An 18504-nucleotide genomic window follows, 5' to 3' on the forward strand; every position below is an offset into this window, starting at 1 on the left:
TTTATTTTCTACAAAAAAGAATCTCATGAAAGAGGCTCATTTTCAATTCACATGCTCAGTGAAGTGTGAAATTGTCTGTAGACATTATATAAGAGACATTTATCATAAACTAGGGTACCGCGCCATCTTTAGGAAGTCAGTGGAACTGATTCTTTCCACACAATCCCATTTGTATTCCCTTGTGACTTCGTACTAGAAGATGGGGACGAACTGGATGTCATGAGGTGAAACAGGTAGTTCAGGAGTAGAAGTAACCAGAAGAAATGGGAATAAATGGTCTGACCTAAAAAAAAATCTTCTTTCGTCTTAAAGAGCACCTATTGTCCGATTTACGTTTTTAAATTTCCTTTGTTGGTAAGTGTGTATTAGTACATGTTAACGATATGCAAAAGGTACAAACCTTAAAGTAATCAATGACACAAGTTATCATCTTCAACGTAAATCTTTTTTCTTGGACTATAACAAACACACGAATTGTAGGCAACAGTTTACTTCCTGGGATTGGTGATGTAGACAAGACCGACATTATCATAATTCCTCCAATTGGACTCGCAGCCTGTAAGTTAACTCCTGTTACCAAATCTTTCAAACATGGTAAGGAGCGTCACATTTCTGGCTGACGTCAGAGGTATTCAGGCCAATCACAACGTACCGATTAGCTGGCCAATCAGAGCTGACACAGAGCTTTTTAAATCCATGCGTTTCAGGAAGAAAGTGACGACTGGAGCTACAAAATGTACGATATGTGGAAAATAATGTGTTTTTAACCATAAACCATGCGAACACATTGTATTATATGAAATACACAAAATAACATTTTTTAGCAATGAAATAGGTGCTCTTCACACAATGCACAACACCACAAAATGTCATCTTTGCATTTTATTTATGTATTGGTTTAGAATTCACTGCACATTTGAGGTTGCTTTATGTTACCCACTTGCATATGAACCATCTGTGCCTGATACTGACCATCTGTATCCATGACACAAATCACAAAAGGCAGTAATACAGTGCTCTAATAGAAGCTAAAACTGAAAGCCACCCGTGCAGATGCTCACGGTTACTGAATTCATACTTCACAAAGAAACTGTGATGCAGTTGAGTAAAAACAACACTGGGCAGAGAGTCACAGATGGTTGTGGCATTCATTAAAACATGAACATGTGCCTCGTGAAGTTAGTTTGACTTAAGACATCTTAAGCTAGTGTACAAATAGCCATGCTGGTGATAACACAGGAATGTTTCTAACTACACCTAATAAGACTTTGCAATAAATCTCTTTAGACGTGAACACACATTTGTCTCATTTTAACATTTCACCAACTTCTAACACAAAACCATTTGTAGAACAGTCAGATAATGAGTGCAGAAGTCTACTTGGCAAACAATTTAAAACAAAGTAATTTTTTTTACTTTTTAGAAGTGAGGTGTTAAAATAAGGTTAGACGTTTTGAGTTTTTCTTTCCTTTAAGGGCCAAATGAAGAAACAAAGGTTTGAAATGTTCAATACTTCAGTTATTTAGTTGTTTACTACTCTTTGTAGTGTAGTGTACTGAAATGTCAATACAGCTCATAAACGTCCAAAAATAAGCCCAAGCGTCAGCTTTCAGTAACAAAATCTGTCGAAAAATCAATAAAAGCACTTCTGTATAACATTAAACACTGTAAAAAAAATATGAAAAAAAATCCAAAACAGTCAGCCAAAATGGATAAATAACAACACGTATAAAAAGAGAGGCTATCAATCCACCTCTGTTGCATAAGACAGAAAAGTTACGGCTGGCACTCTTGTCAGGTGTGATACATCACCAGCAGAAGAGGACCCATAGTGTGATAAAACTAGTGCAAGCTTATCCAAAAGGCACTAAAGTGTATTGGAGAATATCAATCACCTACATATTAAATCATAACAGGATAAAACAAATCAATGCAAGTATACATTCCTAAGTCCAAAACATGCAAATACTTAATATTTATAGACATTTACTGAAATCTTGGTTAAAACAGTTTGGTGCATTTCTACGTGTGGGACCCAGTTAACAGGATCTAGTTAAAGGGACACATATACTTTTTTCCAGCTCCCCTAGAGTTAAACATTTGATTTAGCTGATTGAGCCGATCTCCGGGTCCGGCGCCAGCACCTTCAACATAGCTCAGCACAATCCACCGAATCCGACCAGACCATTAGCATTGCGCCAAAAAATAAGAGTTTCAATATTTTTCCTATTTAAAACTTGACTCCTCTGTAGTTACTTCGTGTACTAAGACCGAAAGAAAATTAAAAGTTGCGATTCTCTAGGCAGATATGGCTAGGAACTATACTCTCATTCTGGCGTAATAATCAAGGACTTTGCAGCTGCAACATGGCTGCAGCAGGCGCAGTGATACCACGCACTGCCCGAAAACAGTCCCCTGCTATTGAAAGTTACTAAGGGGACTATTTTCGGCTGCTGCGCAACCTCACCGCGCCCCCCGCAGACATGCCACAGCAGCAAAGTCCACGATGTAACTACAGAGGAGCCAAGTTTCAAATAGGAAAAATATCCAAACACTTTGGTTATTTTTTTTAGCGCGATGCCAATGGTGCAATCAGACTCAATGGACTATGCCAAGCCATGCCAAAAGTGCCAGCGCCAAACCCGGAGATCAGCTGAATGGATTCCAAAAAGGAAAGAATCAAATGTTTAACTCTAGGGGAGCTGGAAAATTAGAATATTTTTTTTAAAAAGTGGAGTGTCCCTTTAAAGTGATAGTTCACCCAAAAATGAAAATTGTGTCGTCATTTACGCTAAAATTGTTCTAAACATGTATGCTATTCTTTCATTCTGTTGACCACGAAGATGTTTTGATAAATGATGGTAAGCACACATTTGACGAAACCCATTGTCTTCTTACTATGGAAGTCAATGGGTACCGTCAACTGTGCAGTTACCATAATTTTTTGAGTATCTTCTTTTTTGTTCAAGATAGAGGTTTAAAACAACATAAGGGTAAGTAATTTAAGTAAACTATCGCTTTAAGTTGTTCAAGCACCTTAAAATTAGAAGGAATTTGAAAGCTTTAGTGTTTCCAGTGCGGTAACCACTTTAACACAATCACATTAGGCATGCAAACTTAATTTGATCATTATCAAGGCACTACTTAATGCATCAAAAATATCCCTTGTCTTCTGCATCTGCATTAATATGCACTCCCAGAACAAAATCACAAACTAATAGTTTTTACCTGCCAAATTGTTGGTGGTATTGGTAAAACACGACTTGTGTACACACAACCAAACCTGAAATGTTAACACATAAAAATGTGAAATATAGTATCAAATATATTATTTTTTAAAGGCACAGTATTTGAGGTTGTGCTTGCACTTTTAGTGTACATGCATGCATCAGTGATAGCTGCAAACAGTTGTTTCTTTAGACCGTCTGCTCCATATGAATTCTTCTTTCAGACTTCCTCATAGAAGGCCATCTGAGCCATGTAAGCAGAATTCCTCTGTAACAGATTAATTCATCGATAAAAGCATTTAAAAGGAATAAGCTTGCAAACTTTGAAAACAGAAAAGGTACAACAAGAGTATGCAGCATGGTTGAGTGTTTCTTACATTGCTGTGGGGAATATAAGGAGGTTCAGCGTAACTCCTGAGGCTGTAGAGTCCAGCTTGCTGCTGCTCCTCCAACTTTAGGGATTCAATCTCAGATTTCAGTTCTTTTAGCTGGTCTTGAAGATGTTTGCTCTTCTCCATGTACTCTAGCCTAAAACAAACAAACACGCACACACAAAGACAATGTATATTTAGTTTTGCTTTTTTAAGAAATCTTTAGATGGGTGATTCTCATGAAACCATTGAAACACCACGGCACTAATGATTTTAGCTTTAAAATGTGTAATATAGTAACATTAAAAAGCATCAGAATTAACACAATACTGTGTTCTACCTTGCACAATGTGTGATTTCAACATAAGAATTTATAATTGGAAATTTGATCTCATTTTCTGCAGAAATTCTCATTACCGCAATGTGTACGGCTGTGTTTGAACATGCGTTATGTTGTAATTTAATCAAATTTACACAAAAATATTAAGAAAAAAAAATAAATGGATGTTTTGCTAGACTACTTTAGATGACAGAAAAAATATTTACTGAATATTCATGTATAATAATAATGAAGAAAAATTAGGAAAATGGTGTCTCCATGCCTGATGTTCTCATTCTCCGCAACACTTTTTGAGAACAGTTTAAGCACACATTCAGAATTTTAAAAAAGTTTGATTTTGAGTGACCAAGCACATGGACCAGTTACTTCAAGATGGCTACCAGGTAAGATCATTTTTTTACAGTTAATTTGAAATATTGTCTTATCAGAATGCTTACACGACATTTTGATTATCATTACCGCAACAGATGCTTATTAAATGTTAATTTAATTAATAGAAGCATAATACTTTGATTTTAAATGCATGTGGAGAATCTCCAAATTATGTTCTTTCAGGTTTGTCATGTCATTTTGAAAATATGTCAGTGTTGATGTTTTCTGACTGTTACGGTAATGAGATTTTTTAGGACTCATTTTTTAAATTATGTTACAAAAAGTGTTAAATGATAAGTAAAAGTTTTTAAATTAATGTTCCCATTTACTCCAGACTTTGTTTTTCAATGTCTGGTGGGGAAAAAAGTAAATTTAAACAATTTTTACATTTTCATGCTTGACATTTTTAAAACCAAGTTTTCGTGAGAATCACCCAGATATCTTCTGACAGCCATTGACATACCTTTCTCTCTCAATCTCCATAGAAAGCCTCTTCATATCAGAGTCTTTAAATTCCAATCGGGCGGAGCTGGCCATTTCTACAGGCGCATCCTGAACCTCCGGCCCAGCGGGTGGCGGAGGGTTGGAATATGCTGCTATCAGCTAATGACATGACACAAATTAAGTATTTTAAAAAGCTGTGTAAGTACAGCATAAAATGAGTATCGTATGTGCAAAATTTGCAGGAACATTACAGGGTATGTTGTTTTCGTGATTTCCAGTAGTTTCTGTTTAGCCCTTCGCTCTGCGTCTTTAGCCTCGTTCAGATCCTGTTTTAGGTGGTCAGCTTCCTTCAGTCTGGTGATAAGAATTAAAGGTAATGTGAATGATTTATATGCCCATTGTAGCACCAAACAGGTTTTCAAACACTTCCATGTCCGCTATTGGTCAAGTAACAATATAGCCAGCCCCATATTCTCATAACATTGCTTGAAACATAGGCTAGATTGGTTTTGGCTAGAGGGGATACAGCTATGGCCATATCTCACGAGATGTTGGGTTTGGGGGTATGAATAAAGGGACACTCCACATTTTTAAAAAATATGCTCATTTTCCAGCTCTTCTAGAGTTAAACATTTGATTCTTACCGTTTTGGAATCCATTCAGCTGATCTTCGGGTCTGGCGATAGCACTTTTAGCATAGCTTAGCATAATCCATTGAATCTGTTTAGACCATTAACATTGCGCCTAAAAAAAATAACCAAAGAGTTTCTATATTTTTCCTATTTAAAACTTGACTCTTCTGTAGTTACAATGTGTACTGAGACTGACAAAAAATTAAAAGTTGTGATTTTCTAGGCAGATATGTCTAGGAACTATACTCTTATTCTGGCGTAATAATCAAGGACTTTGCTGCCGTAACATGGATGCAGGAGGCGCAATGATATTACGCAGCAGCCGAAAATAGTCCCCTTAGTAATTTTCCCTTTTTTTGTGTAATATGATTGCGGAAAAATATTGAAACCCTTTGGTTATTTTTTAACGCGATGCTAATGGTCTAATCAGATTCAATGGATTGTGCCAAGTATGCTAAAAGTGCTAGCACCAGATCAGCGCAGATCAGCTGAATGGATTCCAAAACGGTAAAAATCAAATGTTTAACTCTAGGGGAGCTGAAAAATTAGCATATTTTCAAAAAAGTAAAATGTCCCTTTAATATGAAAACAGCGCTTAACCAACAAGATTTCACAAGATTTTGTCCGTAGCTGTATAAATCATCATCCTTTCTGCAACTCCGGGCGCAGGATAATGTGCTTAAAGCATCTTCTCACGAATCGTGTATATGCTTGGCACCTAGTGTATTGCATTCATCCAGCAGTACGGAGACTTTTTAATCAGATGTTTAAAATAAGGTTATTGTGTGCATGTTTGTGCATCTTGTGTGTGTACGACACGTTTAATTCACCGCTACTCCAGTGCATTAACTCTGTGAGCACCACATCATCAGTTTTTGAGACCTTAAATATATTTATTTGGTTTTATTGCATAAAGTGGTCCAATATATTAGGAAGACTTTGAAAATAGTGTATAAAAAATGTTATGGTGGTTTTATAATAGCCTGACTTTTCTATAGCATGACATTAACAACCACAAGTAACGCACAGTATTGGATTTGGATCAGCCCCGTTAGTCCGTTTCCAAGTATTGGACCGGCCCACCCCTAAAAATAATGACACACTTTTGAACTTCTCCAGCACCTTCCAAGTTAATTTGTATCAATAGCCCACCTCCTTTCAGACTGCTCGACAAGTTTAACTGCCAGTTGTTCTGCTTCTCTCATCTTCTGCTCCATCAGTCTCTTCTCCTCTTTGGTTTTGAGGGCTGTGACCTCCAATCTCTGCCTCTCCTGCTCCGCCTCAGCCGCTTTGTGAGCCAGCAGTTTAGCTTCCTCCTCCGCGATCTGAGCTTTCTCTGCCAAAAGGTCGGCCGTCTCCTCTGAGCGCAGAAGAGAGGAAGACAGATAAAAAAGAGTTTAAAAGATCAAGCTCAGGGAGTCTCGGATCATGAATGGAATTGTAATAGGAGTCAAGGACAATGGACTCTAATACCCCGGGAGTTCATTTTTAATTTATGTACCAATACTAATGCTGTGGCTTTGACGTTTTATACATTACTTTTTTATATCATTGGCAATGTTAAATTTCAAAACCCTCACAAGAGCTTCATTGGCCATTCGAGCCTCGTCCTGTATTTGAAATAGACGACGTTCCATTTCTTCTTTTGCTCGTTCGGCATCCTCTCTCATCTGCTTCTCCCGTGCAAGAATCTGACGTTCAACCTTAACACACACACACACCAATGGCAGAAATCCCATCTGTTAAATTACCGTAATCAGTACATTTAGCTTAATGTTTATCATTAGTGTAATGTTCATTAGCTTTAATAGATGTTCATAACATAATAAACATTTAAAGAATGAAATGCTTAGTAAAAAAATACAAATCTATCCTTAATCTACAAGGTTAACAGTAACAAACATTACACTAATGTACAGTAGGTTTTAAACACAGACCTTTTTCCTGGCCTTCTCCTCTCTTGCCTGAGCCTTCATCTGTTGCACCTCTATGGAGTCCACCTTCCTCCTCCTCATAAACAGATCATGATTCCCAATACACAGCTGCAAGATCTGAAAAGGCACAAATGATATACGGACTGAATAGTGAATCTACAATTCACAGAAACCCTATATAATATCTGAATATTAAAAAAACGACTCACCAATTTGTTAACTCTGAGCTGAGACGAATAGAATTTAAAAACCTCCTTTTTCTTGTCCAACGGCTTGATCGTAAACTGAAAAAAGGGACAAATATTTTTCAACAACTTTAACAGCTCTAAAATAATAATCTATGCATTTACATACATTAAAGGTGCATTGTACAGCATTTTAACGGCATCTAGCGGTGATTACAGCTCAGTCCCCCCCCCACCCCTTCCATTCGAAACAAACAGAGAAGCTACGGTAGATGCCACACGACAAACATGCACTGCAAATAAATGGTTTTATTATTTTTGTCTTGTTTTCTGTAATAATATCTAAAAATTCTTAAATTAAGATGTATTTTCTTGATGAGCAAAATGACCTAGTTTTTAGAAAAGAAAATATAAAATTTAAGCAAATTTGTGCTTAAATAAGCAAAAAACCTGCCAATGGAATAAGAAAGATTTTCTTGAATTAGGTGTTTATGAAAAAAGTCACTGCAAAAAAAATATTTCCAAGAAAAAAATTAGTTAGTATTTTTGTCTTGTTTTCAGTAAAAATACCAAAAAATTCTTAAATTAAGATGCTATTTCTTGATGAGCAAAACAACCAAAGAAAATAAGTCTAGTTTTTAGACCAAAAATATCAAATTTAAGTGATTTTGTGTATAAAACAAGCAAAAAAATCTGCCAATGGGGTAAGCAAATTTTTCTTGAATTTTCTTGAATTTAGTGTTTAAGAAAAATGTTCAAGACTTTTTTCCTTACCCTATTGGCAGATTTTTTGCTTGTTTTATGTAGATAGAAACAGCTCATTCTAAGGTAATAAAAACATAATGGTTAATTATATAAGGTATTTTTACAGCACTGAAAACATTGTTTTCATAATTTACACAATGCACCTTTAAATATTACATTGTTTCTTCTGACCTCTTTCTCACTGTATGAGATGTTACGGATTCCGCTCCAAGGGAAGGATTTGTTACGGCTGAGTTTGTTGTTGGGGCTGTAAATGTGAAGACCTTGAGCATCAACCCCTAGAAGGAGCTCGGTGTCCCGCTTATTTTGCTGTGACGTATCAGATTAGAAGATATGTGTATCTGTACATCATTTCATTTACAACTTCAAATCAACAAAACATAATATCCATAAAACAATGTTGCCAAGCAATTTCAAAGTCACTTTTTCAGTAACACATGCAGATGCTTTTGGAGCGGAGGTCATGTTTCTCAAGTAGTTTAGGATGGGCCTTACTGTGATAGAAAAGTAGCTAACTCCATACATGTCCAGATCCTGTGCTATTTTGAGATATTCCATCTCGGCCTCGTCCCTATGAATACAAATGTATCTCTGTTATGGAGTCGGTATTAGGGATGCTTCGTGGATAAAACAAGATTCGGCCTTACCTGGTGATGTTTCTGTGTTCAGCATACCAAGCAGTTATCTTCTCTTCCCACATGTCTGGTGTCATCTGATACAGCATCAGCACCTGGACATCATCATAAAAAGCATAGAATTGATAAACATTAGCAAGGTAAAGGTCAAGTTAATGAATATTCTGAAGCCACGACTTACTCTTTTGGGCAAGAGCTCATCCTGAGCTAAAAAGCCTGGCTTGTGAAAGTTTGGATCATAGTCTCCATACTGTAAAAAAACGAACAGAAATAGTTAATTTTCCATTAAATATCCACACTATAGCATTAAAATGCATAGACACAAACACAGTCACAAACCTTAGCTTGAACAGCATATGATGCCAAAAGAACAGAGGCCTCTGGAGAACAAAATATCTCTTCATCTAATATCTGCTTTTTTACCTAGGTTAACAGACAGAAAGAAAAGTGTATAACAATTGTAGAATAAATGTATATCATTATGAGCGAAACCATGCTAAAGTGTACTTGTAGCTCAAGTGGTAGAGCATCGTTTTAGCAACGCAAAGGTCTTGGTTTTGATTCCCTGACTATAAAGAAGTTCATTTAGGGCCATGTTTGCAAAGCCTCCATGCAATTATTTCAGTCATGCAAGACTCAAATAGGGAAAGACAGGCATTTCTAAATTAGCATGTTACAATGACAATTAAACAACATATGTGACCCACAACTAAACCCGACTTCAACTGAACCATTACTTTTGATTCTTAAGCTTAAATACATCTTTATTGAGGTCGATAAAGCTACTGTGCATGCACACAGGTTGGCAAGTGCCTTATGTTTCTCTGTATAGAGCCCCTCCACCAGAGTTTGTTAAGTCTTTCTTAGCTGCGTCCGAAACGCAGTAGTGTTGGACCGATAAATCGGCCGATGATGCTAGCTATGCTTCTCAATGATTTATGGTGAAATGTTGCTACATCCAAAAGTCAGAGGGCACTCCCGTGCAAAAACTCAATATGGGCCGCAGAAGAAGAACCATTACACACACATCTCAAAAAAATGGTATATGCTGCGTTTACACCGGTAGAGGCGTGAAGCGCAAGTGATTTCAATGTTAAGTCAATTTTAAGATGCGTTGACGGGCGTCTGGAGGTCTCGCGGTGCGACTGAGGCGTTTGGCGAGGAAGACGCGATTCCACCTCAAGAATTAGGCGGCTGGCGCGGTACGCACGAATGGTGCTTTTTGTACATTTTGCGCGAATTTGCGGATGATGCCCGAGTTGAAAAATTAGAACTTTGGGGGAATTTCACGCCGCGTTAACCAATCAGGAGCCTGCTTGCTGCTGTGGCGGGAGCCCCGCCGGAGTCACTCATTCAACATAAAGGAACGCTTGATATTGTCCTTAAGCAATCTTCCGGAGCTATACGACACAAGTTTTTATTTCTATAGAGACAGGAATAAAAAGGACCAAATACAAACCGGTAACTCTCTCGATAAATGCACAATCAACATCAGTCATCTTGCAAACAGACAACCGCATAGCACTTGCCCCTCCCACAAGAAGCGGATTTTGCCTCTGACGCGCCTCAACTGCTTGCTTTTTCTGGCGTCTACTTCGCTCTAGACGAGCAAATGCCTTCAAACTGTTCAAGCGGCAAACTAGACGCGGTAGGCGCGATTTTGACACCTCAAATGCGGTTGGTGTAAACGCAGCATTAAGCATATAAAGAGTTTAGTTCCAAAACGCGATAAACGGCATTTAAAAAAAATTGTTACAGCCAAAATCAGTATTGTATCAGGTCAGTATTAAAATGTAAATTCTTAATTTGACGCAAAATCCAATATCCGCTGTGTTATTCTGTCATCTTTTCTCTCTTTTTCCAAAACACGATAAAGCCAGTCCTCCTTCTCTGCAGAATGCAATAAATCCGCTCAACAAATCACAGCGCACCACTCCACGCACTGTAAACATCAATGGTGGCACGTTGAATACACACAGAATCCTAGTGTTCTTGGATTGTACTTCGTGATCAACAAACAAACAAAAACAAAATAATACCTTTGTTGATATGGATAAACCTGTGGTGGTTTTCTGAAGCGACTCCGGCGACAGAAAAATGCCGGCTGTTGTGTTGCTTACTCTCACACGACAGCATCAAGCTTCTGTCATGCTAACACATTGACCCTGCAGAGGATCTTATGAAAAACTTTCCATTATTTTACTTGAAGTCAACGAAAATTGACCAGGACCAAAACATTTTACAGCTGATTGCTGTCAAAAAAGTTGAGTGACGACATCCCAAGGATGACAGCAGCAATGACAGTGTTCTTAATATGACAAAGTAAGTGCTTTGATTAATGCCATTAATGTTTATTTTTTAATCATTGTATACCACTAGTCAACTAAATGAAAATAACATGGCAAAGATGAATGCACATTTATATATTGATTCAATGGATTTAGAGCATTTTGCAGAAGAAATCTTTGAAAATCAAAATTATAGATTTGAATTTTTAATGTTATTATAACCTAAAGATGCTATGTGAAAGTTTGTAACAAAAAAATTGTTTTTCATCTTGTTACCTTCTTGGTATAGAAAACACATCTTTACCCATATTAGTCAAAATGGATTTATTGCGTTTTGGATCCAAACTCTTCATATATTTATATTGCTGTTCTTCAAACCTTTTCAGGTATTTTCATGATAATAAAAATATGTATAATGACTATGTTTAACGAGTGTTGCTTTTTCAAATGCATGTTATAAACGACTCAAACTAACAGTGATTTCAGATTGATAAGCCATAGCACATGAAAAAGCTTTGCATAATATCGGCTGTGCGACTCAGAATCGATATCAGACGGGTATTATCAGTGTGTACGCATTTATAGTCCCATCCCTAAAAAACAGTATGCGAGGCGAGTAGTATGTCCGAATTCATAGTATTCCAAATACAGTAGCGAAAAGTAACCGGATAACCTACTTCTTTCGGCAAGATCCCAAAGTGTTCATTTGATGGACGGTTTACCACAAGAAGATGCATTGTTTCATTCAAAAATGTCCAAAAGCAGTAACATGGCTCTTTTCAAATGCAAATGTAAATACATATGAAGAGTTTGGTTCCAAAACGCAATAAATGCCATTTTTGAAAAAAATTAGTTACTGCCAGAATCAGTATTATATCAGGTCAGTATTAAAAAGTAAATTCTTAATTTTACGCAAAATCCAATATACGCCATGTTATTCTGTCATCTTTTCTCACTTTTTTCCCAAAATGCAATAAACGCCACTCCTCCTTTTCTACAGAATGCCATAAATCCGCTCCACAGATTACAGCGTTGAGTACACAGAGTCCTAGTTTTCATCATCTACTTTGTACTTCGTGATCAACACATAAACAAAAAACAAATAATACTTTAATAGCATTGATAAACCTGTGATGGTTTTTTTGTGACGGGAGAGAAACGTAAGCCATCAACATCTAATAATTTACGCAAGAGGCACTCGGGAGACGGGTGCTTGTTTGCCCGGGCTGAAAGCATCAAGTTTCTGTCATGATAACACATTGACCCCAGAGGATCTTATGAAAAACTTTCCATAATTTTATTTAAAATCAACGAAAATCGAGCAGGACCAAAACATTTTACAGCTGATCGCTGTGAAAAACGTTAAGCGACGACGTCAAGTAACCGCAGCAATGAGAGTGTTCTTAATATGACAAAGTAAGTGTTTTGATTAATGACATTAATGTTTATATTTTTAATTAGTGTGTACAACTAGTCAACTAAATGAATATAACATGGCAAAGATGAATGCACATTTATATAGGCTATTGATTCAATAGATTTATAGCATTTTGAATAAAAACTTGTCATGGATTTATTGCATTTTGTGGAAAAAATAATCCGTTTTTATAATAAATCTTTGAAAATCAAGTTATGGATTTGAATTTTGTATGTTTTTATAACCTAAAGATGCTATGTGAAAGTTTGTAACAGAAAATAGTGGTTTTCATCTTGTCACTTTCTTGGTATAAAAAACACGTTTTTACCAAAATTTGTCAAAATGGATTTATTGCGTTTTGGAACCAAACTCTTCATATATATAACAGTTGTCCCTTGTGGTTTAATTGCGCCAGTTTAAGGTCATTCCAGTTACGACTAAGCTGTTATTATGACGACGTATGTCACGTAATAAATCAACATAGCACCTGTAGTACATCCGAATTCATTCATACTATCCAAAATCATACTAAATAGTTCCTACTGTTTTAACGGTCGATGAGTAGGTTTTTCATCTAATTCAGTACCTACTGTCACAGTATGCAATTTCAAGACTTTCATCGCCAGAGCAGCCATACTGAGTGTTGAATTTTGCCCCATTCACAGTAATAGCAGTGCCTAATCTTGTTATTTCACTAATCTTTGACTGTAAGTCGCTCTGGGTAAAAGTGTCAGTCAAATGCATAATTGTTAATGCACCAGAACAACTCCCACATACTTGTAAAAAGAAGAGATGCTGAGTGATTTCCTGAACAAGCTCATCCTCGACTTTTTCAGGGAAGAATTTGGCGAGGAAATGAAATGTTATGGGAGAATCCTTTGGAACTTCTTGATCCAGAACCTGGATAGATATAAAACCCAAGAGATGTGTCAGTATCTGTGTGTTAATCTGTATTAGCAGCACTGAACCGTCACCTCAATCTCACCCGTTTATCAGGCTTCAGCCAGGCATAGGTGTCTTTTACGATATATCTGAGACCGAAGAACCAGGTTTCCCTCAGTCCAATGGTCCGACACACCAGGTCAAACAGATCTTTCCCTTTCCATTTCACCTATGAAATAGGACACAGACAGATAAACATGAAATCATGCCAATACAGGACAAGGGACAGAAAAATACACGCAGGCACATTTATGTTTACCTCACAGCTGAACTCCATTTCAGCATCCATGGTGATCACTTTGACTTTAAAAGTCTTTGGCTGTTTCTTTTTAAGACCCAATATCGACATCTTCACTTCTGTAGCACCTAAGTGAAAACAACCCAGTTTGTGAGAAGCTTTTATTCAGTTAGGACTAGGAACAAATAAATACAAAATGTAAACAATTAATAGGAAATAAGTAAAATCTAACTGAATAAACCGAAAGTGAATTGACTATTGAAGTCATACCGATGTCTCTGTACATCTGCTCTCGCATTGCAGATTGAAACTGTATGGCTTCACACGACCACAGGTAAGACAATGCATACTAGATAAGTTAGTATTTTACTGCTGTTATCGCATCTGTTACTTTAACAAACTATATTATGATTCCTATAGACCAGTATAAGTCACGGGGCATAGATAAGATTTACAACACTCTACAAAGCTACAACAATACGAAATCACAAAAACGTATATTTCAAACAAACCTTATATAAATAAAAAGCTTACGTATGTTTTATATATGTATATAATTCTCTTAAAATGCAATGTAAAATAATAAAGACCCGTTTTGTGTTTAAACAAATAATAAACTCCATATGATACACTTTTGAGTAACGTTATTAGCATGATGCTACATCTAACGTTACTCTTCTACCTTTGGTTGAAATCACGAACTATTAAAACACTATTTGCCAACGTTTTGTTCACATAAGGATCTAGGAATTATAGTAACAATAATATAAGTTAAGTTAGTTAACGTTACCTCACGTATAAGTGTTGAAGCAGGCCTGATCCACACAGTCTCGCCGCAAAACCACCACAACAACGCAAATCGGATTCGTGTCGTTCTCCTACATGGACATCACTGCTAAGTTCAGTCAGGAACTTTTTAAAACTTTAAAAAGTGCCCATGGTCTTATTAAATCACACGGTGGACGGTTGTGGCATATAAATCTGACGTTATCTTTACTTTTTAGATAGGGAGTTAGCAGCGCTTTGTTGTTATTATTATTTGTCGCCCTCTGCTGGCAGGAAGGAGTAACGTTCGAATGAAAGGAATAATGTGGGATGAAACACTACAGTGATTTATATGCAACTCAAATTAAAATTTGTATTTTTTTGTTTGTTTGCTTTTAATCGTTAAAAATATATTTTTTGCAAGAACTTAAGTAACATAATCCTGTATTGAATCATTTGTCTAAAGGAATGGCAAATGCGCGAACCTTTGCTGATGTGAGGAACGTGATCTTGTCAGCCCATAAAAACACAGGGGCACAGGATAAAGTTGGCTTCTATGATAAATGGGCTGAAAACTATGAGCAGGTAAATTTAAAAAAAGTAGTTGTACTTCTCTCTCAGTGTACTTTTACAAAACTATCATTTTTGCTTTTACTGTAGTGGTTCTGGAGCCCATTAGGGGAGCTTTCAATGAGCCCTTAAGATGAATCAAGCAAGCATTAAAGGTGGTGTGCATGATTTTTGATAAACACTTTGGAAAAGTGAGTCAGGACGAGTACCAAAACACACTTGTAGCCAATCAGCAGTTAGGAGCAGTGTCTACTAACATACACTGTTGCCTGGGCTGTGTATGTGTGGGGCGGGTCTATCAAAAGAAGGTCCGGATTCTATTGATGTAAGGGCGTGTTTGTTAAGGTGATTTCAAATATCAACATTGGCTTTCAGAGATCATGCACCCCGCCTTTAAAATAAACTAAAACACCTAAATCAACATATTTCTTATTGTCTGATTATTTTATAACAAGCTCTAGAATAATGTATTATTTTACAGGATGTGGCACTACTGGATTATCGTGCCCCTCTTTTAGCAGCTGAGTGTGTCAACTCCTTTTGCAGAGGTGACAGAGAGAAGATCACAGTCTTGGATGTAGCCTGTGGGACAGGCCTGGTCTCTTCACATGTATGCATTGCTTTATTTGAATTCTGGGCAAAAAAGAGAATGTAATAGATCTGCTAATAGAAAGATTAATGTTACTTTATTTCTAAACCCTATTTGGTTGAGGTAGTTAAAGAAAATGGGATTTCATCACTTTGTTGGAGTGGATGGAAGTTTGGGGATGCTAGAGCTGGCCAAGAAAACAGGACTCTATCAGCAGCTTACACACTGCCTGCTTGGTCAAGATCCCATTCCCGCTGAAGCTGGTAATGAGCCGTCCACACTAAAGAGTTGGCTGCCAGTCAACAATAATCATTTTTTTATTTGAAAATATTTTCTGGAAAAAAATATAAACAAGGTAATTTATAAACATTGCATTACTGTTGCAAACAAAAACATTTAATAGATTAACAATTTGCTCTAGTATAAACATATCACTGAGCTACAAACCACAGCAATGTATTTTGCAACTGAGTTTCACAGGGCATTTTTATTTGCACAGCACATATTCTGTAACAATGCATATTAAAGAAAATTATGTTGTAATGTCTTAAAGGCTCCAGCAGGGGGAACCCATCTTCCTAGCATTATTAGAAATGTGCACTTTTAAAAAAATAATGGTTGAGTAAAAAATTAACAAACCCAACCGTAGGTTTAAATTCCCCTAGAAAATGTCAAAAATGTACTTTACCATGGGTTGATACAACCCAGCTTTTATAAGAATGTGCAAATGACAAAAGTTAGTGGTGGGTAGGATTCATAACTAAATGTATTTCTTTATGAGAAATTAGAAATATGGTATGCATTAAGAATTAATATGTTTTAACAAGTAGCCTAAATCATGCCTTTTTATTTCTAGGTCTTTTTGTATGTATAGCAGTGTAGCATCTTTGACATGATTATCTTTTTTTATCATAGCAACATATGATATTGTTATAATTGTTGGAGCTCTGAGCGTTGGACAGGTGCCATTGACAATCATCAGAGAGCTGTGGGAAGCTGCAAAACCAGGTAAGATTTTATTATTTATATAACAAGCATAAATTGTTTTTATTAGTATGTGTATTCCCTGTACTACAGTATTAACAGAGTTATTGTGAAGTACATGCATGCAAGTCTAATGTTAATGTTTTTCCGATGTTTTAATTCAGTTTCCAAACTATTATTTGAAAATGATTTTATGTTTTCATTTTTGAAACTACGGTTTTGTTTCTGTTTATGCATTTGGTGAATTTATTTATGTAATTTGCATTGTATTTACAATATACAGTACACTTTAATTGGGACAGCATGTTATTAAAGGCGGGGTGCATGATTTTTGAAAAACACTTTGGAAAAGGAAGTCGGACCGAGTACCAAAACACACTTGTAGCCCATCAGCAATAAGGAGCGTGTCTACTAACCAACATTGATTTTGAGGGCACATGATTTTTTTAAAGTAGTGAAGCTCACAGATAAGTCATTTGTAAAAATAACAACAACACAATATTCCAAAACGAATTACAGGTTTTCATTTCGATTTTATTGCGACTTTAACCAGTTAAGTTACATGACATTCCCAGTCATCTATAAATCAAATAATTTTGTGTAACAGGTGGCTATGTGTGCATGACTACCAGAGGGAACGCAGATAACCAAGATTACAAGGCTGAGCTGGAGCAAATTAATCGATCACTTGAGGAGGAAAAGAAATGGAGCTGTGTGACTGTTGTTGAGGTGGAGGAGTGGGAAAAGGCAGTTTCACAGGAAGACGACGGGTACATTCCAGGCGCCATTTATCTATATCAAAAAAGTATTCCATGAAAATACAAAGGAAACCCAGTGACGTATAACTGATAACACAGTCAAAGTTGTGAATGGACCAATAGATACAATGAATATAATCCACCAGCAGGTGGTGGTATTATTGTGGAAAAATAATATAATTAGTCGTCATAAAAATAAGAATCACCTGGCAGTTGAACTGTAAGTCAAAACATGATTCATTTCAATTGTTCACCTGACACTGCATTGTCACTGTATTGTCACCTGAAAGACCACAAGGAGGGTAAGAAACCTACTGTACATCAAAGGTTTTATGAGGTGTGTGTGTAGTGTGTGGTTACAAATCCACCATCCCCCAGTTACATCTAACCTTTTGTTGGCCACTCCTCGATACTCCGAGTCCGGCCAGTGAAAACTTCAGAAACTTCCAGAGGTCTCATGTGACATAAATAACTGACACTTGTTCGACTTCATGCGGCGCCGCAGGACCAGCAGCTGGATGACGTCAAAGTACCGCGAGAGCGATTCGCGAAATAATACGGAGGAGTTTGCTTTTAAATCGCTCTCGCGGAACTTTGACGTCATCCGGCTGTCGATTCTTGGGGCGCCGCATGAAGTCGAACAAGCCTAATGTTTTGCTTAGACTTTTCAGCATGTGATATGAGCAAACTGATAAGAATGTTGTAAGAATTTCTCCTGTATAAGAGTTTTTTTGTTTTGAATAAATAAAGTTGTCTATGTGTACACATAAACACACAAGGTAATGCATATGTAATACATGCAGGTCTGTAAATCAATAACATTTTAAAAATATTTTTTTTACTTGTAAAAAAGTGATTCAGGAAGAAGATTTTACATGTTATTAGCAAAAATGACAATGCAGATACAAATATGATCCCCCCCTCCACCGCATACTAAAACCCAGTTTTTTTTCAAATGCTCTGTGCCCTAACCAAATGCAAATGCTTTCATGAGGCGATACTCTCTGTAAAACCGGTTTGGTCTGAATCTGTTGTTTCGTGCCGAGCT

At 36.7% G+C, this 18504-nt stretch overlaps 2 protein-coding genes and 1 long non-coding RNA gene across 3 annotated transcripts; 1 reads left to right on the top strand and 2 right to left on the bottom strand.

Annotated features, from left to right (window-relative positions):
* Window positions 1-867: 867 nt before the first annotated feature.
* nf2b (NF2, moesin-ezrin-radixin like (MERLIN) tumor suppressor b) lies at window positions 868-14851 on the bottom strand. Its single transcript, XM_073871247.1, has 17 exons — window positions 14581-14851; window positions 13812-13918; window positions 13596-13721; window positions 13388-13510; window positions 9245-9328; window positions 9087-9155; window positions 8918-9000; window positions 8766-8841; window positions 8442-8579; window positions 7530-7604; window positions 7324-7437; window positions 6967-7089; window positions 6539-6756; window positions 5006-5108; window positions 4774-4913; window positions 3605-3755; window positions 868-3495 (listed from the first exon to the last, which is right to left on the bottom strand). The coding sequence occupies exons 2-17, from the start codon at window positions 13899-13901 to the stop codon at window positions 3448-3450; spliced, it is 1761 nt and encodes a 586-aa protein (XP_073727348.1). The 5' UTR covers window positions 13902-13918; window positions 14581-14851; the 3' UTR covers window positions 868-3447.
* On the top strand, window positions 13919-17674 carry mettl27 (methyltransferase like 27). Its single transcript, XM_055179939.2, has 6 exons — window positions 13919-14124; window positions 15022-15140; window positions 15607-15735; window positions 15842-15977; window positions 16630-16722; window positions 17306-17674. The coding sequence occupies exons 2-6, from the start codon at window positions 15024-15026 to the stop codon at window positions 17512-17514; spliced, it is 684 nt and encodes a 227-aa protein (XP_055035914.2). The 5' UTR covers window positions 13919-14124; window positions 15022-15023; the 3' UTR covers window positions 17515-17674.
* On the bottom strand, window positions 17212-17746 carry LOC129423614 (uncharacterized). Its single transcript, XR_008637809.2, has 2 exons — window positions 17663-17746; window positions 17212-17490 (listed from the first exon to the last, which is right to left on the bottom strand). It is a non-coding gene; the product is annotated as an uncharacterized lncRNA (long non-coding RNA).
* Between the last annotated feature and the right edge of the window lie 758 nt (window positions 17747-18504).

This window comes from Misgurnus anguillicaudatus, chromosome 9 (assembly GCF_027580225.2).
Source record: "Misgurnus anguillicaudatus chromosome 9, ASM2758022v2, whole genome shotgun sequence".
Taxonomy (NCBI): Eukaryota; Metazoa; Chordata; class Actinopteri; order Cypriniformes; family Cobitidae; genus Misgurnus; species Misgurnus anguillicaudatus.

Bases quoted from the DNA above. Each gene is read 5' to 3' on its own strand.
- mettl27 (XM_055179939.2), top strand. From the start codon at position 15,024: ATGGCAAATGCGCGAACCTTTGCTGATGTGAGGAACGTGATCTTGTCA. The intron at 15,141-15,606 runs GTAAATTTAAAA...ATTATTTTACAG, and splicing joins GGGCTGAAAACTATGAGCAG to GATGTGGCACTACTGGATTA. The intron at 15,978-16,629 runs GTAATGAGCCGT...TTTTTATCATAG, and splicing joins TCCCATTCCCGCTGAAGCTG to CAACATATGATATTGTTATA.
- nf2b (XM_073871247.1), bottom strand. From the start codon at position 13,901: ATGTCGATATTGGGTCTTAAAAAGAAACAGCCAAAGACTTTTAAAGTC. The intron at 9,329-13,387 runs GTATGTGGGAGT...CTGTTAACCTAG, and splicing joins AGCATCTCTTCTTTTTACAA to GTAAAAAAGCAGATATTAGA. The intron at 7,438-7,529 runs GTGAGTCGTTTT...GTGCCTTTTCAG, and splicing joins AGCTCAGAGTTAACAAATTG to ATCTTGCAGCTGTGTATTGG.